At 42.2% G+C, this 26180-nt stretch overlaps 1 protein-coding gene across 2 annotated transcripts in view; it reads left to right on the forward strand.

The window, feature by feature from the left end:
- DSCAM (DS cell adhesion molecule) overlaps positions 1–24791 on the forward strand; it is a 454596-nt gene extending 429805 nt beyond the window's left edge. For both annotated transcript variants that reach the window (XM_079312259.1, XM_079312260.1), the window contains 3 exons: positions 853–1050; positions 5743–6045; positions 23796–24791. In XM_079312259.1, coding sequence (XP_079168385.1) covers positions 853–1050; positions 5743–6045; positions 23796–24139 — 845 coding nt within the window. In that variant the 3' untranslated portion in view covers positions 24140–24791. The remainder of the gene's footprint in view (positions 1–852; positions 1051–5742; positions 6046–23795) is intronic.
- The last annotated feature ends 1389 nt before the right edge of the window (positions 24792–26180 follow it).

A 26180-nucleotide genomic window follows, 5' to 3' on the forward strand; every position in this document is an offset into this window, starting at 1 on the left:
GTTCCAAAGCAGTCAAATCTTTATTAACTTATTCCCACTGAAACTCTGATGGCACAATTACACTTTATGTTTTATGACTTGGCCACTTGTTAAAATAGGAAATCTGTAGCAGATCAATACTGTAATATAATAACAGTATGTCCAGAGTAGGGAATTATAGCCCCACATTTCTGAGCACATCTGTTTAAAAACTGACAGCAGGTACCTGGTGCAGGGTGTTTCTGAGGGCACATCTATGCTGATAATTTGCCTTGCACTTCACTTGAGTTGTGGTGTGAAATCCCTGACCAGATCTACTTGCCTTGTGCTCATGCAGTTCTCAGGGTGGTTTTGGTGCTTGTCTCAGAGTAAAGGGATAATGAATGTGTCAATGGAAAAATGATGGGGCCTTCAGCTCTTCAATTCCACCCTTGATAAAATGTCGAGTTTCATTAGAAAGAGAACTGTTCTAGAAAAGCATCAGCAGTTTGGTAATGATCAGCATTAACACTGTTCAGTTTTTTTGTCTCAAAAAAGAATATCTTGAGTTTGGGTTTTTTTAAACAAAGATGATTTCTGGAAGGGGGAAGTGAAAGGCCAGCCATTGATCTCTCTGATGACCAGGGAGAGGACACAAGGAAATGTCTGGAGCTGTGACAGGAAGGGGTTTGGTTGGATTTTAGGAAAGGTTTCCTCACCCAGAGCTGGTTGGATGAATGGTCACAGCCCCGGGGCTGCCAGGGATGCCCAGGCTGGGATTTGGGGGTCTGTGCAGGACCAGGGGTGGGACTGCATGATCCCACAGGCCATTGTAGGACTCTGTGATTCTGACAGGGCTGCTTTGTTCCCATCCCCTGTCTCCATCCCTCACAGATCCCACCACGAGGAGGAGTGCCAAAACCGGACCCACCGCGCGCAACCGCTACGCCAGCCAGTGGACCCTCAACAGACCCCACCCCACCATATCAGCCCACACCCTCACCACGGACTGGAGGCTGCCCACGCCCAGGCCAGCAGGGTCAGTGGACAAGGAGAGTGACAGCTACAGCGTCAGCCCCTCGCAGGACACAGGTACAGCCCGGGCTCCCTGCAGGGACCCTCCTGCTCCTGGGCCTGCCTCTTTGGAGCCCAGGTGGTGTTCTTCCCTTGCCAGGGTGGATTTTCTGTAGGTGTCCTGCTTTGAAGGACAGGTATCTGCCAATAAAGGCAGAAATTTCTCTTTGAAATGGAAAATGTAAATCCCCTCCTTCCAAATTATTATGATTTTGAAATTAAGGGGCTCTCAGGCAAAAATATGGAATTAGGAATAACAGTTCTTTCCTAGGACAATTAAAATAGAAATGCAGTATTACACAGAACAATCCCAATCCTGCCAGAGTCAGAATCCAAGCTGGCACAGTCAGTCAGTCAGGGTGGTGGCACAGTCCCATTCCATGGTGCTGCATCCTCCTGCAGGGGCAGATGTGGCTCAGCTGGAGCAGTGCTCCTGGAGAAGGTGCAGTTTCCTCTGAAGCTCCAGGGATGATGTGCAAGGGTCTGGTTTTCCTCTGGAATCCAGTGGGAAGAAGGTTCCTTTGTGCCCAAATGTCAGTTTTTCTCTGGGTAGGAAAGGCTTGGCTCCTGCCCTGGCTGGAGCATCTCCCAGTGGGATGATGGAATTTTATCAGCCATGCCCTGGGACTCAGTGGCCATGAGCAGGAGATATCTCCTGGAGGGAGGATGGGCTGTGGAAAAGATAAAAATGATTGCCCCATCTTACCTTAAAGATGGCCCATTAGCAGATAATATATGCCACAGAGATAAGGAAATCACTACCCCACCTGCTTTTAACAGATGGTGATAGAATACACATTGCTGGCCACATCAACCCAACACATTAGATTATTTATGAGGAGTGCCACAAATGCTTGTAGTGATAATGATGACAAATATTTCGTCTCTGGTTCCTCATTCCACACTCATCCTTTGAAAGACATCCTTCCTTTAAAAGACAAGGTGGTAAATTTTCCTGTAGCTTCCCAAAACAAACAGCAAAAGTAGGAGAATTTGCCTGGGAATGGACAATATTAGTCAGCAAAAATATTCTTCAGTCGTATTTGGAATGTTTTTTAGGATTTGAACAACCTTCAGTTTAGTATTTTTATTTTCCTGTTCATGTAATATGTTCATTGTCAGTGGAAAAAAAACCAAACAAAAAACTCTGGAATTAAAGTCCCAGTAAAAATTAAAAATCCATTCACAGCACTGAGTTCTGCAGCAGCTGGCCAGGATTTTCCTGAGAAAGCATGGGTTTTATTCATCAGGATGACAAGTGGGGAGACACTAAATACATATTCTGCCTGAGGTACTCATGTCTTCTTGTTGTCTTCACATCAGAAATACAACTGGAACTGGGAAAAAAAGCTTTCTCCACTGTCCTATGTTAAAAATCAACAAAAAAAGGCAAATAAATTAGTAAATTATTATCTAGAAGAATAATCATGAAATAAATCTAATAAAGGTTAAAAAAGAAGAAATGTAAAATATTTTTTAAATGGAAATCTGACCAAAGTGAATCCAGGCTTGCACTGGCATCCTCAGAAGGAATTGCCTGATTTTAGCAGAAAGGTGTTCATGATGTGTTAGAGCTACAAAGCAGTAGATGTGAGTGGCCATAAAAACCAGTATGGCTGGTTTGTTTTCTGTATAGGAACAAACATCTGACTTCACTCATATTTAGTAATTTACAGCCTGGAGTTCTCAATGTTTCATAGTTCACCCTCTTAAACCCAATGTTGTTTCCATGGGGTAATGGCAGTCACTAGATATCTCCAGCCACCTGACAACATTCAGGTAGAATTATAATAAATTTTTTAAATTATTAAATATATAATTCTAAATATAAATAGAAACCCTTTCTGTAGATGTTCCAGATTTCAGGTGCATTTGGATGTGTTCCAACCTCTTGTCACCCAAGGATATTTTCCAATATGTGTGGCAAAGGGCAGAAATTAAATTTACTGTGTGGTTTAGTAGATAAACTACATCCAATTATGTAAACAGACTCTATAATCTATATTTTAACAAGGCTGTTTTTCTACTCTGTGTCTACCTTTGAGCTCATAGTGATTTATGTAAGGGATAGCAAGCTTTAGATCAAGAAAGGTTTTCTTGTGCCAAAAAGCAGCTCTATTACACCACTTGGTTTCTGGGAAAAGAGTCCATTTAATTTAAGTGCTTCAGAAGTTTAAAACTTTCAAATAAACATATGTAGCCAAATTATGTGTTCAAGAATCAATTGAGCTAATGTGCACATTTGATCACTTCTCCAATCTGGAGCTGAGATTTCAGGAGCTGGTTGATGCAGCTGATATTTGGCAGAATTTAGCACTTATCAAAACAATTCCAGGCTTACAAAGTAGTAGCTTTTGAGCTGAGGATAAATGCCTGGCAGCAGTTCATAGCTGTGACCAAGTTCCAATGTTCTAGCTAGAGGCCATTAGAAATTTCCTGATCAATCTGTACTCATGAAGTTCAACAAGTTTCATAAAGTTCACCCTGGGCTTGGATAAACTTTCTCCAAATCTAAAGCAGGTGCTCAGGCAGATTGATTCTGGAATATTCTCCCTCTTGGCATGGAATCTGGGGAGCTGCAGGTGCTGAGTTTCAATGGACCAAGCTGTGACCTTTGCATGACCATGATATTCACATGCACTGCTCCATGGCACTGGTCAGCTGCTGCCTCCTGGGAGTTCCTAGCTGACCACAAATATGGGAAGACATCACTGAGATCTGATGTGCAAATCAAATGTGAAGCACAGAGTGGTGTTTCCTATGGGTGGAAAGACAAAAAAAAATCAAAAGAAACCCTGTTAAGTTGTGGTCAGCTCCAAATCTTAAGCGAGTTACAGCATCTTGCAGAAGTGCTTGTCATTTTAAATAATGGATGGTTGTGTTTAAAAGTGGCAGGAGTATCATTCTTTGTGCACAATGAAAACTGATGCAGGGGTGCAGGCACACAGTAAAAAAGATAAAGATTTGCAATAATGACACACTTGCCTCTGGCTGCTGCAGAGGGTCCATTTTTATGAATTAGCTATTATACTGTGCCTGTTTATTGAACATCACCAAAAATGTCTGAAATTGCAGAGATCTTGTGATGAAACATGGCCTCTGCCCAAGGAGCTTTTCAAACTCCTCTGCTCTTCCAGCCCATTGGAGTAGAAACACTGTGGGTACAGCAGCCCAGCAATTCTGTCCCTGCAGAAATGAGCCCTACATTTCCAAAGTGCTTTTTAATGTATCAGTAGCCATTTACATCTTCAATAACAGTGTTGTTTAAGACATATTGATATTCTCAGAAACTCATCAGCAGAAAAGAGCAGCTTGTAGGTCATAATAACCTGTGTGTCAAATATGAATTCCCCTATTAGCTTCACAGCACTGAAAAAAGGCAACTGAGTGACTGCAGGCTGTAGTTGCCAAATATTGCTTTCTGAAGACCTTTGTTCCGAATGAAATGAGTTAGTGTTTTACCTGGTGTCTAGAGAGACAGTATCTGAGAGCTGCTACCTTTCTATTTGACCTTTGCTCCAGTACTTTACAAAAAAAAAAAAAAAAAAAAAAATATATATATATATATACACATGTATGATGGAAACAAGACAAAAAGACTTTCTGTTCTAACCTGTGTCTAACCCCAGTGAAATATTTCTGAGATGCATTAAAAAGATAATGTAAAGAAGCTGTTTCTTATTTTGCTAAGTCTGGTTTGTGGGTTTGAAACCTTTTGAAGGCATTTAAGATTGAGAGAAATGGGGTTTTATTGTTGAAAAAGTAATAGTTTCCCTATAGTGAAGGTTACTTTTTATAAGTGTCCTGCTTTGGAGGCCAGGTGTCTGCCAAGAAAGGCAGAAGCTTCTCTTTGAAATGGAGAATGTAAACCCCCCCTCCTCTAAATTTTTATAATTTTGAAATTAAGGGGCTCTCAGGCAAAGATATGAGAATTAGGAACAACAGTTCTTTACTAGGAAAATTCAAATAGAAATGCAGCATTACACAGAACAATCCCAACCCTGCCAGAGTCAGAATCCAAGCTGGCACAGTCAGTCAGTCAGGGTGGTGGCACAGTCCCATTCCATGGTGCTGCATCCTCCTGCAGGGGCAGATGTGGCTCAGCTGGAGCAGTGCTCCTGGAGAAGGTGCAGTTTCCTCTGAAGCTCCAGGGATGATGTGCAAGGCTCTGGTTTTCCTCTGGAATCCAGTGGAAAGAAGGTTCCTTGGTGTCCAAATGTCAGTTTTTCTCTGGGTAGGAAAGGCTTGGCTCCTGCCCTGGCTGGAGCATCTCCCAGTGGGATGATGGAATTTTCTCAGCCATGCCCTGGGACTCAGTGGCCATGAACAGGAGATCTCTCCTGGAGGGAGGATGGGCTGTGGGAAGATAAAGATGATTGCCCAGCTGGTTTAAAGATGGTCCATGAGCAGAGAATATGTGCCAAGAGATCAGGGGCACTGCCCCACTTGGTTTAACAGATGGGGACAGAATCCACAAAAAGAAACATAAATTTAATACTAAGGTGCTCACAGGATAAGGCTTCACTTTCAATTATCTGCAATTATAGGGTTCCTGACTAAACTAAGACTTGTACAGGCATTTGAAGCAGATTCATTTAAATCACCTTGATAACTTCAAGGGCTTTACTCTGTGATATCATGCTCGTGGCTTTCCTCCCAAAAAGAGCCTGAGCAGATGTTTTCTGTCTCCCGTTGTTCCCTGGCGCTCAGATCGGGCGAGGAGCAGCATGGTCTCCACAGAAAGTGCCTCCTCCACCTACGAAGAGCTGGCGAGAGCCTACGAGCACGCCAAGATGGAAGAGCAGCTGAGGCACGCCAAGTTCACCATCACAGAGTGCTTCATATCAGACACCTCCTCGGAGCAGCTCACGGCAGGGACCAACGACTACACGGACAGCCTGACGTCCAGCACGCCGTCCGAGTCGGGCATCTGCAGGTTCACAGCCTCCCCCCCAAAGCCTCAGGACGGGGGGAGGGTGATGAACATGGCAGTGCCCAAGGCACATCGCCCAGGTGAGGCAGCACAAAGGACCTTCTGGGCACTCTGGGGAGGATGTCACCCCACACTCAAGTTGGGAAGAAGGAGAGGGTGGGTTGCAGTGTCTCCTGTAGCTGCTCGTGATGTAAGTGGGGTTTGTGGTGATGGGTTTTGGGCTAAAAGCAGAGGCCAGACAAAATTAAGGGAGTAATGATGCCTAGAGAGGCTACCTAGAACAGAGGTTAGTTAAAGAATAAAGTAAGGATTTATTAAAAGGCCTTCAAAAGTTCATCTTGGGCTCTACAAGAGCCTCGCTGGGGCTCCACCTAAGATGGACGGCGTGTCAAAAGTTTTCACACTTTTAAAAGTTTTGGTCCATTCCCATATTGGGGTTAATTGTCCAATTCCATCTCCAGGTTCTGCAGTCCCACCCTCCCAGATTCTCTCCTCCTTTTGCTGCTGTTTGCACTTTTTGGGGCTGAAGCTGCAGCATGTCCTTGGTTCTGGGGCTGGACAGGGATTGTTTTGTGTGACTGAGCTGGGAGGAGAACTTGTAACACTCTGTATGAAGTTCAGAGTTACACACCAATGCAGTGCAGAATTTGGAAAATATGAAAGCTAAAACTGACGTCAGTAAACAGTATAATGGTAAAAAACAGTTATATTTATTGAAGGGCCTTGAAGTTATATTTATTGAAGGCAGATTGAAGCCCCCCAGGGCTACACCCAATATAGACAATGGGTCACAATTTTTCACACTTTTATAAGTTTGATCCATTTGTATATTGGGGATTAATCTTCCAATTACAGCTTCAGGTAATGAAGTAATTTACCCCAAGTTTGCTCCCCCCAACTCACTTTGTTTCCATCTCTCAGGGCCTGAGGCAGTGAGGTGTCCTTGATTGCCAGCCTGGAGAGGAATGGTTGTCTGACCAAAATGAGAAAGCAGCAGCTAACACTCTGTATGGAGTTTAGAGTTATACACTGAAGAATTGCAGGATTAAAAATATATGAAAAATATAAAAGCTAAAATCCTAAGGCATCAGTCCCAGCTAATGGAACATGTGAACATATTCTCCCATGTGCAGAAAACATGAGAATTTAGTAGCAGAAAGAGGCTGAGCCATCAAACCCTCTCCTCACACTTGCAGCCATCAGGCCATTACCCTTCTGGGATAAATAAGACCATATGTGGGTGCATCTGCCCATCTCCAGTGAAACCAGCCTCTAATAAACCGTGTCTCACTGCTGTGCTTCGTGCTTGGGAGCCAAAGTTGACTCTCATCAACTGCTCATAAAGACAGATTGCAGGAGATGTGCTTGTCCCTTCTGTCTTGGGGTTTGTCAGACTTGTAACAACCCTCTGGTGATGTCCTGGAGCTGTTTCACTCTCTCTTTTTGACATCACCTAATATCAGACTTGGGATGTCTAAATCGGAAGGGAACAAAACAAAGGAGCAAATTAAGACTTCAGCTCTTTGCTGACTGAAGGTACTTGAGGTGCATGAAAATTTTGTGCTCAATCAAATTTCCAAATCACAAACATGGTGTTTCTGCTGATACCTTAGTTGCCAACAGCACAGGCAGGTTATTTGTGTTACTCTGAGATCATCAGGTTATAAAATCTCAGAAGATTTGTCAGTCTTTGTTACAGGATACAGGATGTGACAAAGCAGAGTAGGATTCAAATGGGAAAAAGGCATAATTATATTTGTATGCTTTCTGAAAATATTTTTTCTTTTATTTTATTTTGTATTGTTTTATTTTATTTTAGTATAGTATTTTATAGTATAGTATAGTACAGTATAGTATATCCATTTGCCAGTGTGAGTGCTGCTACTCAGATCCACAGAAAGCAATCAGTGGTGCTCACCTGTGTGAAAAAGGGTAATGAACAATTTATGGAGGGTCTTTTGTTCACTATTCACCATAACAAGCAGTGGTTGTGAGGACAGAGGAATGGAAGGGAGACAGTGGGATCAGGAGGGGTCATTCAACAGCAGGAACTCTGAAAAGAAAGCATCAAAAATTTGGCTAAAAGAAAAATGTGGGAAGAAAAAGCCCAAGCAGAAGGTAGAGACAGTTATAATACTCAAGGCAGGAAATTAGTGTGTCACACAGGTAGATAAGAGGGGAAAATAAGTAGGAAATAAAGTAGTGGGAGAAATTGCTGATTTCTGTGTAGTCACAGGGTAGAACCACAAACCCAGGAGCTGTAGAAATAGATAAAGATAGAAATACTTTTCATTTCTCCAAAGAAGTAAGATAAATATTTGTCCCTGCTCTGCTAAAGGGAAGCATCTGCATTCAAAACTGAACTCTCTCCTTCCAAGCAGTCAACAGATATTTTTTATCATTTCTTTAACAAATATCTTGCTCTCTTTCCTTTCATGTTCCAAATACATTACTTATGCATATTTAGTGTTTGGAAATATTCTCATAAATTCCATATAGAGCTGATTTTCTTGAGGGCAAATAGAACCAAAATTTGGTCCCTGTGCTTGAGTAAAAGATCTTCCAGGGTTGGAACAACTGTAGAGTCCCTCCAGTGATTTACAGACTTGTAGTCATGTTTAGCTCTGTTAGTTTTAATGCTTTATTTTTTTTTTTCCCTACTTGTCTTGATTAGCTTTAGCTTTCCTTTGCAGCAAGGAAATGAAATATTTTATAAAATTAATAATTAGCTTCATTACCTTGAAAGAATAGTTGAGGGTTCCAGTGGGGCAGTTTGAATGTTAGCCCATAAATATTGAATAATGCATTATTAAAGGTCACTTTATGAAGGGTTTTAAACAAAACATATGGATAGGAAGAACTTTCAGCAGTAGTAGACAGACCAATATTTTAGTTTTTAAGTCAGTGAGGAAACACTGGGCATCTTCCCTCTTTTACCCACCACTTCAGAAATTTGCCAGAGGTAATTAATAATTCAAATACAATTAATCAAAGTCATACTCTAATTAAGGACATGGCAAAGAAATAAAATAACGTAAGGTATTTGGTTTCAGTGGACGAGAACATTTGAGATAAATCACTCTGCTGCTTCAGCACACCTTTATTCTTCCTTGAAGTAAATCTTTTCTTCCAAGAGAACTCTTACCTGTTTTCATGGTGCTTTGCTTTTCTTCTCAGCCAATTCAATCTTCCTGGGAAAATGTCACTTTCAATCACTTCTGCCTCCTCATTCCTAATTTCTGACCTCCCTTTTCAAACTGCTGCCTGTTGCATCTTATGGATGCAGTAAAGTTTCAAGAGTTTGCAATATGTACTATTTGTTTCTCAAAATAATTCCCAATGATTATAAGAAAAAAGACTGTTAGAAAAAGACTGTTAGAAAAAGTTATTTTGATAAATGGGGCATTTGGAAATTAATCCACCCAATGGCAAAGCTGAAATTTAATTCACAGAATGTAACAATGGAGTTTGCTGGTGAATTCCCAGGGTGGAGATGAGGCTGAGAGGATTTTTGGTTCCTGCATCTTCTCTTTTGTCCCTTTTCAGGACAGGAATTGACTTTTCCCCAGTTTTCAGGCATTTCTCCCAATCCCCATGACCAATCAAAGACAATTTGCAGTCTGGCATCTCCCAGTTCCCTCTGCACTTGTAGGCACATTCCATCAAAGCCATGGATTTACCAGTATCCAGTTTGGTTAAGCATTCCCTGGCCTGATCCTTGTCAGGGCTGAGTCTCTTCTGCATTCCTGGAGGCTGCTCTGGCTGGTGAAGACTGAGGCAAATTCAGCCTTTTCCATGCTCTGTGTCACCAGGTTCCTTCCAGCAGTGGGGCCACGTTTTTCCTGGCCTTCCTGCTGTCACCTATAAACTTACAGAATTTTCCTGTTGTCTTTGACATCCATGGACAAGTTCAGCTGGGTTTGGGCTTCCCTAACCATGTTTCTGAATGTCTCTGTAATCCCATTGGGTTATTCTTGCCTGTTTCCACCCTCTTGGGTGCTCCCTCTCTGTACCTGAGTTTTCCAGGAGCTCTTTGTTCATCCATAGAGGCCTCCTAGAATCTTTGCCTGAGGATTTCTGCTCACTGAGCTTGGAGAACGTGATCTTTGAATATCAGCCAGCTCTCCTAGACAGGAGGATACTTTAGATGATGGCACAAGCACCTGTAGATGTTTTCTGCATCATTGTCCTTACACCAGGTCAAAACTTCCAAGTATACAGAAAACATTTTTCTAAACAGTCTTCAATTAAAAAAAAACCAAACAAACAAACTTTAGGAGTTTCTCTGAGTTTTCAAAAGTCATAGCTATAGGAAATGAAACATGGAAGTAATATATATTTTCTTTTTTAATAATTTCTACATTTGGTGTTTTTAAAAGCATGTCCCACACATCCTTGTGTTGTGACCTTTACTACACCTCAAGCAGATTTTTGGGAGAAGATGAGAACAGATTGTCCAGAGCAGCTGTGGCTGCCCCTGGATCCCTGGAATGTTCAGTTCCAGGTTGGACACTGGGCTTGGAGCAGCCTGGGACAGTGGGAGGTGTCCCTGCCATGGCAGGGGTGCCTCTGGGTGATCTTTAAGGTCCCTTCAAACCCAAAACACTCTGTGATTCTGTGATTATTTGTATTCATGCTTCACATTAACACCGCCATTATTTTCCTTTTTATAGTATCATTACAAATCAAGCAAACTGGAATTACTGCTTAACAACAGCCCCTGCACAGCTTCCAAAAAGTGAAGGGATGGATGCAGAGCTGCACATGAGGTTTTGTGGACTGCACAGAGCTGTCAGACCTCATCTGCCCAGACCTTGAAGGTGACCCACTGTAGATGATGACATTTCTCAGGAAGCCATCAGAACAGTCATGTGTCCCAGGAGGCACCTTAAGAGAGAAAATTGAAGCAGTAAAAACAGCACAACAGGATTTTAAAGCTGTGGGATAAATCACATTTTTTTACAAAAGTGGGTCTTCTTAGCTCCTGTGCCATGTTAAAATCCTTCATGCTGTAAAAATGGTGGCAAATCATTGTTTTCATTGCATCTTTCTCAGCATCAGAACTCCCAGAAGTTTGGGATTTGGATTATTGTTCTCCTTCCCACAGCTGTCATTAACTACAAGTTTGGTTAGTGAGATCAGGTCCTCAAGGAGTCATTTAAGCAGAGCAAAACTGAGGCAGTTTTTTTATATAAATATTCATAAATTTCAACAATTGTAACCCCAAGTTTACCTGTGAGGTTGACAAATGAGTCAGTCCCTCATCCTCCAAAAAAGGGACAAGAATTGGAAACAAGTGCACTCTTTTCCTACCTCCCACTGAGCCATCAAAGAGTCTGTAATGTAGAAAAATGGAAGATAATTATAGAGATTCAAAGAGTTTTATAATAACGTTCCTTTTTTTCTCTTTTAAGAACAATAATCACAAATTGAGTTATCATAACAGTTATTCTTCACTGCAATAAACATTGCTGGAGCAGTTTATTAAAAATAGATTCCTGTTATTATAATTTTAAATCTCAGTAATAGCCTCAGCCAAGAAGCTTGTTGGGTTTTTTCTTCTCTTTACTCCTAAATCATTGTGCTGGAGAAAAGAACCACTATTAACTGGGAAATATTTTGATATTCTTTGCATCCCAAGTGCTGTTTATGTCTGGGGTGGACAGACCACTTACTTGCATCCCCTGGCAATGGAGTTCATGCTTGGAAGGAATAACATCAGGGCTTGAAGGGGAGATATCTATAAAATTTTCATTTCTTACAATTTGCAGAAACCTCCTTTCCCATGGGGGTACAGCAAAAATCAGACCCCCAATTATATTTTTTTCTTTTGCTAATCAGCAGTAAAAAGAACCTTTTCTTATATATGACATTTTCCTTAAGGGTTTGTTTGATTTGGACCAGGAATTTCTCTACCTGTGGTCACAGAAGAAGTTCAAGGTCATTTTTGACCATCCCACCTCCTCAGAAGTGAGGAGAGATCACATGAATATAAAATCCCTGAAGGACTAAAGCATCCCAAATATGATCCCAGGGAAGAAATTCCTCTCAGAGAGTGTATCAGACTAGTAGATTTGAAAATCCATTTAAAGCATCACTAGGTTTTATATCTCAGAACTTCCTCCAGAAACTTTCAGCTGATGAAATGAACCAGTTTGGAAAGAAACCTGCTTGTGAGTGAGGAGAAATGGCATTTTTGGAGAGTCAGGCTCTGAAAAAATGAATTTTCAAGCTTCTGATTTCACAGCCTGAAGATGTCAGGGACTCCCCACTCCTCCCTAGGGAACCCAAGTGCTTTCCTGGGTCCTTCCTCCTGCACAAAGCAGGAGCCCCCCTCCTCCCCTGGAAACACTTTCCTGCTCTGTCCCTGTTCTCTTGGCAGGATCTCCATTTCTCTCCTCTCCATTTTCCATTTTGTCCTTGGCCCCCATGTCCCAGAGGAGATTTGGCCAGCTGACATTGCCTGTTAACATCAGCCAAGGCCAGGCCAGGCCTGCTCTCAACCAAGCCCTCACCATCCAGATTTGGACACTTTTTGGGTTTTTACAGCTGGGCACCTCAGTCCAGCAGCCCAAGCCTAGCCCTTAAACCTACTGCATATTAACTAGAAAAAAACACTGATTTAACTTCTCCAGCTTTGCTGGATGATCAGGTTCTCTCAGTTTTTCAAATGCCTTAATTAGCATTCTTGACCCAATTTAGAAGTTTCTTGCTGTTTCTTGCTGTTCAATCATCCAGATGATTGAACAGCAAAGCCTTAACATGCAGCCAAGCCTTGAGCTAAAGAATGCAAGTATTTTATTAAAAGATTTACAAGGGTCCCTTAAATGCAGTCTGGATATCACCTGCAGTGCCTAAATGTTGTTTTAAACACCCAAGTCAAGAAACAAATCTTCTTTTCCAGCATTCAGCCACTGCAGCTAAAAATAAGCTACTTAGCATAATGAGGAAAATAAGAAGCAGGCAGCAATAGAAGGCAGTGCAGTATTTTTCCAGTGTCAGACCTGTAACCCGAGATGTCAGCTCTTTTCCAGTGCCCTGTGGGTTCAAGGGTGAAGGAGTTGTTTCCCTCTGACACTGACTGGAGTCTATTTAGGGACTGGGTTTTTGTTGGGAAGCTGCTGACAGAGCTCCACTGCCATGGCTGTGACTGAATCCAGTATAAATTCTGCCACTGGGGATTCAGCAAAGGCTGGGACTCTTGGCAGCTCACCTTTTCCCTCCTTTCCCCATGCCCTGGCTGAAAATGGGGAATAATTCCATTAATTCCATGGTTTCCAGATCCAAAACTGAATTTCTTGAAGTTACAGATGAATCTGTGTATCTTCCTGTTGTTGTTGTTCAGAAATCCCACTGCCAAGCACACAAAGGCTGAGATATGGGTTGTTTTCTGGTTTAGTTTTATATTTGCACTGTCTAGTTTGAAATGCAATAGAATATACATGAAAAGATATAAACATGTATACACACAATGTATATAATGTATATGCAGAACAAAGAAATCACCATCCTGACTCTACAGGAGGAGACCAAGATCCAGTTTTGGGAGAAGTACATAAGGAGACAAATCAAAATAAGCAGGTGGAAAAACAGAAGGACAGGCACAGAGTGGGGAATAAACCTCCTTGCCTGTATTTTACCAGTAGCAAATACTACTAGCATGACTGATAACTTGTATATTTACTTATGTTGTGTATCCTGAAGTTACTCCCCTAGATGAGCATCTCTAATGTTTCTATATTAAATCCTTCTGTGCATGGAACACCCTCCTTTTATTTTCTGCAGCACTGTTGGGAAAGCAGGAGCATGTCACAAAGAGACAGACTGTGCCATTTGCTGCTTATCCTAGAAATGGCACATCAGTGATGAGAGGAAATTGCCTTTATCTTGTCTCAGGTTTTATTTCTGTGGAGTATCAGGAGCTTTTTCTCCTTCAGCTGAGAAAAGCTGAATGTTCTGCAGGGATGAAAATCATTTAATTCTGCATTTAATTTCACGTGACTACATACTTGATATCATTGGCTTTTCATTTTTATTCTGGTGGATTTGCAGACAGGAAGGCTCACACTGCAAGTTTTTTAACCTTACAATGAAAATGAATTTCAACAGGTTCAGATCAGAAGCTGAAATATTCTGAGATCAGAAAGGAAAACTATATTGGTGTGAATCTTGAGTTTAAATAGGGCAGCTGTTCAGTTACAAGGTTTCTGTGCAATTGTGATGTGAAAGTTCCACTTTAGGAACTATAGAAGACAACTGAAACATAAATTGAAGTCAATGGTGGCACTGGAACAGGTTTTCCAGAGAAACTGTGGCTGCCTCATCCCTGGATGGGTTCAGAGCCAGGTTGGACTGGGCTTGGAACAACCTGGGATAGTGGAAGGATTTGAAACTAAATTATCTTTAACATCCAACTCAAACCCATCTGTGAGCCTATGATTAAAGTAATCTAAATTAATTTTACTTTGGTCATCCATGAATCAGTGATACAGGTGTTAGGAAGATTTTTTTTAATTAGAGGAGAGAAACAAATAGTACCAATTCCTCAAAGACTGTGTGAGGAGTGTGTAGCAGCAAAATTTCATGTTGTTTCCTAATTTATTCTTTATTTTGATTTTAAAATTAAAACTGACCGTGAAAAACAAAAACCAGCATTCCAAACTATGCTGGTTCAGGATATTCTTGGGGGGTTTTTTTCTATTTTTTCTAGACTAAAATTTGCATGTTAAGGAAAGCCCCTCCCTCCCCCAAGAATGGTAATTTCCTATCTTTTATTTAGCAACAAGAACTTTCTTATTAAAAAGTGAGGAGTTTTTAAAATTTTAATTTAATTTTGATTTTCTAATATAGATTATTTGCTTTGTGGTCCATATATATATGCATATATATATATATATATATGCTGCAGCTGTTAGACTACCCATGTTGCCTGTAGCTTTAGACACATTTGACTGAGCTTTAGTTACTGAAGAGTTTTATGCCTTAAGCAAGGATTATATTTATCAGTAAATTTTCAGCTACTTTCATGTTCTTACATTCATAACTTCAATATCAAATTGTTGAAACTATTAGCAGAAGTTCCAAATCAAACCAAAGATGCTGTGTCCACTTCAATTAACACAACAGATATTTTAGAGCACTTCTGTTAAGTGTCCCTAACTTGAACCTCACTTCTACAAAAACTAGATTTTTAATTTTGAAAATGCCAAAAAAATTCACTTTCACATTGTTGGGACAGAGTTTGTGTGATTTTTGCAGCAGCAGGGGTTTACATCCAGCCCTGAACAGACCCAGCCCTGCTTTAAGGTCCTTGCAGGTATTTACAGCCATTCCTGATTTAACTGATGTCAGGCTCTGGTATTTCTCCCGTGCCAAGAGGAGCTGAGTGTAATCTGAGCTCTACAGGAGAGCTGGCACTACGACACCTGAAAATGGAAACCAAATCTTAATCTGCAAGAAAGGTCACGCTTCTGCTCTTCTTGGAAATTAATGCAGGAAATCGTATCACTAGGGAAAAAAACAACTTTAGTTTTCACAGTCCTAACCTGGCTGTAGTGATGGTCTGTGCCATCCATGGAAGAGCTTTATGTGCTGGCCTTTAAATCACAGCTCTGCAGATGTGTTTCAATACTGGAATATTTATTCAGCATCCCTAATTTAAATGTGAGAGCTGTGAGAACCCCTGGTCCCAGGGGTTTAATTAACCAAAAATGCAGTGCTGCACCTGGTCAGCATCACTCAGGGGATTCAGGCTGATGGAGAGGGGAAGCAGAGTCACAGAAAGTCACCCCTAACTCAGCAGAGAGCAGGGCACTGCTGATATTGCTGTCCCTGCTGACCTGCCCAGCGTGTTTTGCTCTCCCATTGCCATGGCATGGTCAGGTTCATCCCTGAACTCACAGCAATGACTCAGAGCCTGGAGAGGTCAACAGAGCATCTCCTGCTGATTGCAGTGCACCCTGAAACCTCCTCACCTCCCCAGGCAGGCTCTGTGCTGAATCCAGGCTCCCAGCATCTCTCAGGAATAAACTTGTTTCCATGGAGTCACGATCGATTTAACCCCCAGCTGACGTGATGTATAATTGAACAGTTTCTGTTCACTGCACCCACGGCCAGCAAATGAGTTTTAAAACTCCAGCCTTGCTAACCAGGGGCACCTCACTGAGGTTTTCAGCAGTTTTCCAAGTTTTCCCAGCCACTGGGCAGGAGAGTGCTGTCTCAGAACATCCTTAAAAATGCATGAAGCCGCTCGCGTGACAGGCGCGGTCGGAGCGGGAGCGCTCCTGGGCTCACCTTTTCTGTCAACATTTCATTATTTATTGACATTTGCTGACTTCAGTTCTGGGGTGGGTATTGATTTACACAGTGAGGCCCCTTTTACATGTTTTTATAACTTAGACACCTCATTAAATCCAAGCAGGAAGGGATCAGTTGTGCAGGTGCCCCAGCCCTGTGAGTCTGGACATGCACATGGCTTATCCATGGGGTCTAAATCTATCTGACCCCTGGAGTTAATCAATTTTTCCTTCCTTACTCAGCTCAGTGCCAGAGAAGCCCTTAAAAATACATCAGTTCTCCTTAAAGTTACTTCTGGAAAGGACAAAGCACCTGGCAGGTCCTTTGAAAGTGCAGCAGTGTGTTAGAGACCCGAGTTCTGCTTGGAGAAATGCAAACCAAAAACGTGTTTCCATTCCTGTTCCATTAGATCTTCCAGGAAGAGGTAACAATGTGATAATCAAGGCTCCTGCCATCCTCTCAGGCAGCTGCACAGTCTGTTATGTCAGTGGAGTTCAGATGGATGATCTCAGTCCAGCTACAGCAGTCATGCTTTTTGCTTTAAGACATCTTGATCAAAGGCTTTTTCTTGGAATCAGAAGGCTTAAATCTAAATAACAAAATGAATCACCTTTAAAAAAAAAAAGAAAAAAAACCTCACATTAGTTGGAATCCTCATTTTCAGTCACTTAAACCTAATCTTCAGCAAGTAGAAATCAATTTATAGTCTTGCTGAAATCAATAGAGTCAGTGATTTATAGCAGCAGCAAATTTGGCTCCTGAGCTACAGATTTACTGATACCCTGGTGTTCTTTAAGAGATAACTCCAGCGATTGTAGTCAACAGCAACTGTTTTTATTTTGCTCTGTGAATCACAGCTGGTATTTGGAGTATTTTTATGAAAATGCCAGTTTTAGCAGACTCCAACGTGAAACATTTAACTAGGTGTTATGGATCTCCAAACGATCTATGAGGGTGCAGTTTTTGTGTAGAAAGTTATAAAGTACAGCCCTGCAGGGCTGACAGGGAATTCTGATTTCTCCAGCTAGAAATGGGAAACCTGGCTATTTCTCTAGCATTTTTCACTTATTTAGGTGAAAAATGTGAACTGCATAAGGGTGGGGTGTTGTTCTGCCTGCTGAAACACAGAGAGAAGCACAAGAGGATGCTGTGGGTCAGAGAGCCAGGAAGGGCAGGTTGAAATGAGTCCTGAATTCAATCAGTTTTAAAGTACCCCCAAATGCTGAGCACTTCAATCTTTTTTCCTGGACACTGAGCAGAGGCTGAGGCTGCTCTGGAGAAGGGAAGGGCACGTGCCTGCTCTCACAGCAGCTTTTTCACTAATGAGGAAGCTGTGCCCTGTGTCCTCCCTCCTTCCTTTCCCCTCCTGCTGCTTGGCTGTTCTCAGACCTTCTGCCATTTATTCTGGATCACCCCAGAGAATTATTAAATCCAGTTTTTGTCTTGAAAACCTCAGAAGGAGCCTGTAAGCTCCTGAATGTGCTGGTAATGGTGTGCTCCTGTCGACAGAGAGTGAGCTGAGACTGTCACTCATTTTGGCCAGTCAGAAATTTGCACATGGAAATCCCATCTCCATTTGCATTACTGATCAAGAATGACTCTAGAGAGTCATTCAAAGCACTCTTCAGAAATTTTTACTCTCCACTTGTGGCATTTTGCTGCAAGGAAACAACAATCATCCAAGGAGTTGGGAAGGCAGTTCCACGCTGAGCAGATCCTGGGGCTGAGCAAGGAGGTGCAGGACTGATCCTCTTCACCCCCCCTTCTTGGCTGAGCAGGACACAGGACCCAGCTAAGCAGTTAATTGGCTTGATTGCTCATTAAGTGTGTTTGCCCTGGTGCTGCAGAGCCTGGTGAGCCCTGCAGGCTGGGGATGCTTTCGGCGCAGTGCGGACACGAGCTGGACGGGGAGGGAGCACCTGCAGGTTTCCAACTCTGACAGCAGCAATTGTGAGAAATGCTACTGCTGCTATCAGCCTGGCTTCAGACCAAGCTGCTGCTGTCCAAGAAAGCTTTGCCTGCTAGGTTTTTAATGGTGTGTCAGTTCTGGATGTGACAAAGGCCTCTGAGTATCACTTACACTCTTCTGTCAGCAAAGCTCTCACCTTGTCCTTGCAAACCCTTCCCTTGTTTCTAATGCAAGTTTTCCCTCATAGGCAGTCTTTGTCCTGAAAAACAGCCTGTGAGTAGCAGCAAAGGCTTCACTGATTTATTTACTGTGCTAGTGAGCTGGAAAAACCAACTCTAATTTTTAAATCAGCATAAACCTGAGTGTAGAACTACGTCAGCAGCTCTGTCTCCTTTAGTTCTTTTCAAAGAAAAACACAATATCCCATCAGTGCTTCCCCTTCCAAAGTCAGCACAAGCCAACAGAGTTAGACCACCTCTACCCGGCACTTTTACCCCCTCAGCCCTGTACAAGGTCATAATTTGCTCCTAAATGAACATAATTACACCAGCACCTTCCCTGGGCTAACAGGGCTCTATGGACTCACCCTGGCATGGTTTCTGATCCCAAGGAATCATCTCAGAGAGATCTCTGAGAGGTTTTTTTTTTTTTTACTCACACACCTTTTTAAAGCAGGATGTGTGAATTCCATATTCAAGCAGCCTTATCCTTACCTCTGTTAAATAAAACACCTTGTCATAGTCACCAGCACTACTTCTCAAAATTTTCTGAGATAATCTCTCAAATAGCATAGAATTTCCTCCACATGGCAACCAAAACTTGAAAATCCTCAGGCTGTCACCCTCACTGATGCTATCTCTGTTGGAGTGTTGTGAAGATAAATTGCTTCTGCTTTAGTGGAGGTTCTGATTCATGAGAAAATGCATAGACCTCTCAGGTAAAGACTTGGTAAGAGCATCTTTTTTTTGCAGTCTTTGATGATCTTTGTATTGAAAATGGCACAAATCCTTAGAATTTTATTTCTGGAGTAGATGAAAGAAAAAAACAACAACAACAACAAAAAAACCAACACCATGCAAGCTCTCTGGCATTTGAAAGAGGAATGAGGTAAATCTTTTGGGAGAAAAGAGTGCTTCTCAGCTTTGTTTAGTTCTGCAGATGAAACAAGGGTATCTTGAATAAAATCCAAGAAAAATTCAGCAGTGATGTTTTTCCCTGTATGTAGCCTGTCAAATTCATCTCAGCCCTTCCCACACCTGAAGCTGACCTCTGGAATACAGCTAAAAATGTCTGGGTTTTTTTTTTTTTTTTTTCAAATTGTTTTATGTCAGCTTAGTTGTACTGAAATAAGGATAAATTGTTTTTATTCAGAGTCACATTAACTCAGAAAATTCTCCCTGTTTGGTAGATTGTGCTGCTTATTGTAAATATCACAGTAAGTGATTTTTAGCATTTGTTTACAAATATTTATTTGAACTAACATTTTCTTAAATGTACTGCACTAAATAATTAATTAGAGGGCTGGCCATTTAGGAAAAAAAAAAAAAAAAAGACTGAGGTAGCTCAGGCTTAAATTGCAGCATTCAGATTTGACTGGATGTTTATTATTTCTGTACAAACAAAGAACTATAAGGCTCTTACAAAGCAAATTTTCCTTTCTTAAAAATTGCAGAATCATTGAAAGGTCAGGGTGTGAAGGGACCTCCAAAGATCATCCAGTCCAAACTCCATTTTTAAAAATGCATCAGAAAAATATAGTTTTGGAATGTCTTTTGTACTAATTAAGCCAAAATGCATGAATTATTAAACATGCTCATTTGCAGTGCTCATGCACTTGAAAGGTTTGCTTTCATTACTAATAAGGCACAAACATAGCTGAAAAGAGGTAATTAGAGCATCAAAGGCAATGAACCATCCTGAAACTTCATAATGTTTTGCCCAAAAAACATCATTCAGCTGAATAGCAAGAAACCAAAAAATGCCTTTACAGTTGTGTCCAGAGGATAAGAACCAAAGTCTTCCCAGGCAGCTCCAGAGATACAGCAAGAAGCTTTTTTTTTTCTGCTCAAAAATACCTTCAGAATTGATGTAGGAATGGCAAAGGTGAACCCCTGTGGTTATATTTCAAAGATTGTGTTTTCAAGTCACAAACCCATTAGTTCTTCTAAATCAAAGACTTTTTGTTGTTGTTGTTTTATCCTGTGAGACCCTTTCAACCTCTCACAGAAGGAAAAGTTCCTTTCTTGAAATTTTTCTTTGCCAGTGATTTTAATAATGTGCCCTGTTTTGCAAGCAGTTGCAGGGAGAGATGCTCCTTGCAGATGAGAAGGAGCACTGATGCTTTTTATGATGGGAAAATGTGTACATCACATCAAATAATGAGGGCTCTGCATAAGCCATGTCAGAGACTGTGCTCTGGAGAACAAGTTACACTCTCTGGTTTCTCATTACTGAAATCCTGCTGGAACTTTGCCCCCAGACATTTAGAAAATTGCAGTAAAATGAGTGCATATTGTTTACACAGATTATTGACTATGCTTTCTTAAGTAGATTTAAGGATGGGGGTGAGGAGGTTTTTTTTACATAGCTCGAAGCTCCTAAATACACTAGAGAAATGTCTAGACAGAAGTTTGAAAACCAACCTCCATCTCTGTCAGGTTCAGTGCTCACCTCTTTTGTAGTCCACTCATACCTGTGGCTCTCAGGAAGCAGCAAATGTGCCAAGGCACAGGAACCCATGGGGAGCTGCCAGAGAGCCACGCTCCAGCTGCTGCTCTGCACCAGCTCCTTCCTGGAAAGTCAGCAAAACAAGCAGAAAATGCTCTAGAAGGAGGGAGGGGGTGTGAAATGTCCTGGCTGCTGTTGACAAAGCAGTGGCAGCCCCTCACAGGCAGTGTTGGGTGACAGACACCTCTGGGGAAAGGCTCGTTGCTGTGGGAAGAAGAAATGTGGAGGGGTTGGAAGAAGATGGAAGAAGATGGAAGAAGAGGGGTTTGGGTTGGAAGGGATGGCAAAGATCATCCAGTGCCACCCCTGCCATGGGCAGGGACACCTCCCACTGTCCCAGGCTGCTCCAGCCCCAATGTCCAGCCTGGAACTGAACATTCCAGGGATCCAGGGGCAGCCACAGCTGCTCTGGGCACCCTGTGCCAGCCCAGCCCACCCTCCCAGGGAACAATTCCTGCCCAATATCCCATCTAACCCTACTCTCTTTTAGTTTAAAGCCATTATTCCCTATTGTATCACCCCATGCCCTTGTCCCCAGTCTCTCTCCAGCTCTCCTTTAGGTCCTGGAAGGGGCTCTGAGCTCTCCCTGGATCCTTGTATTCTCCTGGCTGAACAACCTCAGCTCTCCCCTGCTCTCTCCACAGAGGTGCTCCAGGACTGGGTTCAACATAGAAAATTTTTCCTCTTCTCCTGGGTCTGAGGAACCCCTGGGAGTGTGAGAAAAACCCCCCTTTCTGCCCCCAGCAGTGTCTAAACTTTCCTGGCAAGAGGGAAGTCATCACTTTGGCATTATATAATATATAATTAATCACAGAGCTCTCACACCTACTGTTGCCATGCTCTGAGGTGCATTTTGCTGGCCTGACAGTGAAACCCCCACTCCTCAGGCAGCCACACCAAGCTCCTGGAAACCTTCATTAGACAGAGGGCAGAGACAGCATCACACTCACTCCTGCCTCTCTCCCAGTGGGGTTGGAACAGGGCTCCTTCTCTGGATATTGCAGTGCTGCACAAGAACAGTCACAGGGAGCAAGTGACACAAGAGCTTCCCATTCTGGCTGTCTCCTCCCCTCACAGGGAATGCTCTTTGGAGCAAACCAACCCCACAACTGCATTTTGGAAGGACTTGGACTGCAAGGGGATGCAGAAGCAGAAGAATGATGTGGTCAGGGTGTCTGGATGCCAAGGGGACAGCATGGATGTACCCATGGGCAGCTTGGCTCCATGCCTGTGCAGAAGTGCAGGGATTTTGTGCCTCCTGTGTCCATGTCCTGCTCTCCTTCACCCCAGCAGCAGCAGCAGCATTGCTGTCTCAGCTGAAACAGGTCTGACAGGCAGAATTGTGAAAGGTACTGTAGGAGAATCTGGCACACCAACGAGCAAAACCAATTAAAGTTAACACAGCTCCTTTTTCAAGAGGCAATCAGTGTGATTATCATCACAAACCTCCCCCTCTTCCTCCAACTCCAGGGTGTGTGTCAGCCTCATCTAGATCCTCCCATCTTACTCCACGGGGGTAAAACACCACGTGCTGTGAGCCTGTGCTGGAGATGCATCCAGAAAAAAACATATGGTGTCAGACTGTGCCTGAGGGATTTCTATAGGAACAAACACAGATTCTGGCCAAATGCAACTCCTCAGCAATTCTCTGTCTGTGACCTGGAATTACAGATAGAGCAGATGCTGTTGGTTTTTTAGGTAAGACTTGCAGTGCCTTGACTTACGTGGGAAAGCAGAGGACCTGTTTTATTTTAGGTCATTGGGCAGCTTTTAGCTGGGCTAGAAAGAACAAAATTGTTATACATTGTTTTATTATGAAGAACTGCTTTCCTGGGCTGTTGTTTATGCCACTGGCACAGGTCAGCCTTAATTCCTCCTGCTGTAAATAGCTCATGGAGAGCTACACAGGTGGTGTGGTGCCAAGAGTCTTCTACTTTAAACATTCAGGATGCATCCCATCTGTAGATGAGACTCTAGGTTTGATATCAACCATAAAAAAAATTAGTTCTATACCTGCAGAGATCTGTAAAGACAGGAAAATACAGTTCTGAATGCTCCTGTAACTGTGCTCTTTTTTATATACATAGGTGAAGTTACACCATCAAATATTTTTAGCAGGGAATGTCATTATGTGCCTGATTGCCTCTCATTTCCTTGAAGGAATATCATGAATGCCTAACAGGCCCAGGAGTCAGGCAAATAATGAATAAGAGGTTTCCTTGACAATTCAAAGCAGAAAGTTGATGCAGGAGCTCAGGTGCCAGTCCCAGTGCATTTAGTTACCAAAAAACCAGCAGCATCTTGGTGGTCACAGTAGTAAAAAAATATTAGTGAATTAAACACAGCGGTGATGGTTGACAGTTAAATTTTGTTATATAAGGACAAGAATGTTTCTGCTTTATTCAGAAATCTCTTGAAGACTATGGTCTCATCACTCTTGCATCCATTTTAAATAATTCAGTCATTTTATTCAGGACTGGGGCTCAGTAATTGGAATTGTGAAGGTTTCCATTTAAAATAGAAAATAAAAATTGGACATTTACTGAGCCTCCACATTTTCCAAGTTTTTGACAAAGGAAAACCAAGATCTTTCCAGATTTTGAGAAAAAGCTCCTGGTCTTTAATTTTATCTCTTTCATGCCGTGAGTGCGTGTAAAGCACACCACACTCCTCATTTCATTGTGAAAATAAATATTAACAATGAATCCTCGCGGATCTGCCCAAAATGAGTTCGTTGCCCAATTCTGTAAGATCACAGCACGGTAAATGGCTGACAAATAATCTATCAATTACAAATTCTGATCACAGATCCTCCCTTTTGGTGGCCAAACCACCTCAAGCCGCTCTGGCCACACAACGCACGGCTCAAGACTCACTTCTCCCTCTTTGCCTCCCCAGGTGATCTCATGCATTTGCCACCCTACCTTAGGATGGACTTTTTATTGAACCGTGGCGTGCAGGGCACGAGCAGAGACCTGGGTTTGGGGCAAGCCTGCTTGGAGCCGCAGAAAAGCCGAACCTTGAAGCGTCCCACCGTGCTGGAGCCGATCCCCATGGAGACATCCTCCACGAGAGATGTCCAGTCATGGCAACCTGGTGCTGTGGCAACGTTACCTCAGCGAGAAGGAGCTGAGCTAGGACAGGCTCAAGCAAAAATGAGCAGCTCCCAAGAATCCCTGCTGGACTCCCGGGGCCACTTGAAAGGAAACAATCCCTACGCAAAATCTTACACGCTGGTATAACGAAAAGAGCATGGCTGGACAGTGGCTGTAAATATTTACACTGAAAAACAAAACACACACACACACACAAAAAAAAAAAAAAATCCATTGAAAGCTACCTTTTTTTTATTGAATTCCAATATTTATAATTAAAGAAGAAGATTGCCAAAATATTTGACAAAAAAAAAATAATAATATGAGCGACAGACAGTGCAAAGACTCTCTTGCTTTTTTTCTGTCTGAGTGTGAGCTTCATCTGACTGGGCATCTGAATTTTTGGGTAAAAGAGTCCAGTTTTCTGATCTTCACAAGCGTTTGTGTTTTTACTGATTTTCTACGAAGTGCATGGAGACTTAAAAAAACATTTTAACTGGAAGTTCCATCAGACAAGATTTAAAAGGGATTTAAAAAAATCACAAAAAAAAAAGAAAATCACCCTCTTTGTGAATTCAACAGGAACATTGATTTGGAAAAACAAAAAGTCTTTTGTCATGTTTGCACTTTTTTTTTTTTTATTAGAAAATGGGTCCTTGATTGTTCTTTTTTTGTTGTTAATTAGGATGAGTGATGTCAGTGGAGTGAGGAGATTGATTTGGGGGTTTTTTTTAATATTAATTTAATGAGACACTCTTTGCATTTTGTCTATGCGAAATAAAAGGGTCTTCTGCCTTTATTTGTGACGTCTGCTTCCATCACCTTTTGCTGTGGTGTTCCTGAAGTGTGACAATCATGTAAGTGCCATCCTCTGAGTAATGTCTCCTTGTGCCTTGGGAAAAAAAGAAAAAGAACTCAGGAGTCACATTTTTGGAAAAAAAAATTGGGTTCACTCACTTTTTTTTTTTTTTGCTGCCATGGGGCAGAGGCAGAAGGGTGCAAGCCCTGAGTGCTCTGAACCAAACCCACTCAGGGCTCTCAGCATTTGGTTCATCTCACACCAGGAGGCTTTGGTTCAGCTTCAGTATCAGAAGAAATGTGTTGATGTTACTTTACTTCCTCCTTAGAAATGGATCTTTAGTCCGTTTGGGGGCAGCTCTTACGGAAATTCTTTGCTTACGTAAGAACCGGGGTGGAAAAATACGACAACTTTTCCCATAATAGGAAAAATGGGAGGAAAAAGTTATTCCAGGTCTTTCTGTAGAGGGAAAAAAAAAGCTTGTTACGTGGGAGCTGTCAGCTCATATTACTTTGTTGCATCCTCTGATTCCGTGAGAAGTGATATTGCCTGTTTTATGCAGGGTATAAATGATTGAATACCACAGTCGGCGTTTTTAACGCAACAACCCCACAGCCACCTCACTAACTGCTCCACGTGTGTGTGCTGGTCACTTCTGTGTGCCCTGGCCGGGGAACACAGAGCAGAGCATCCCAAATTGGTGCCAACACACTGTTCAGCACTGGCTGGAGGTACCAGCTGTGCTCTGGCAGCAGCAGAGCTCGGAGTGCCCGGGCAGGGTGGGAACTCCCCACGATTTCCCTGGAGAACATTCCTGCACTGTGCTCAACTCTGTTCTAAAACAGAAAAGTGCAGCAAGGCATGGTTGTTCTGTCAGTTTTTAATGGGATTATTATGCTGTTGAAAGGGCACTAAGTGAGCAAAGTGTCTTGAAATGAATCAGATTGCTCTTGCATCCGTAGCTTTGCCATGCCCAAGGGCTAAAGGTCTGCAGAGTTGAACACAAGAGAGCAAATGAAGACATCCTCAAGGTATGTACTTCTTCTAGACCTGCAGATTGATGGGATGGCACTCAGTTAAGGGATCATTTCCCATCTAGCCTGCATGTCTAACCAATATGGTGATAAAAATTATTTTTTTTAATGTACACCAAAAAATAAACCAAACCAAGCCCCCCAAAAAAACCCCAAACAAAAAAAAGCCAACAGGCAACTTTTTGCTTGCAAACCAGAAATCAAAGCTTTAAGAGTTACCCATGAAGTATTTCCAAACAGAATGAAGTAACTATCTGTTAGCACTGTGTTTTAGTTGATATGGGGGTGTTTGGTCAAAGGTTGGGCTCAATGATCTTGGAGGTCTTTTCAAAGCTTAACGACTCCATGAAAAAAA

This window comes from Erithacus rubecula (genome assembly GCF_903797595.1).
Source record: "Erithacus rubecula genome assembly, chromosome: 1".
Classification (NCBI taxonomy): domain Eukaryota; kingdom Metazoa; phylum Chordata; class Aves; order Passeriformes; family Muscicapidae; genus Erithacus; species Erithacus rubecula.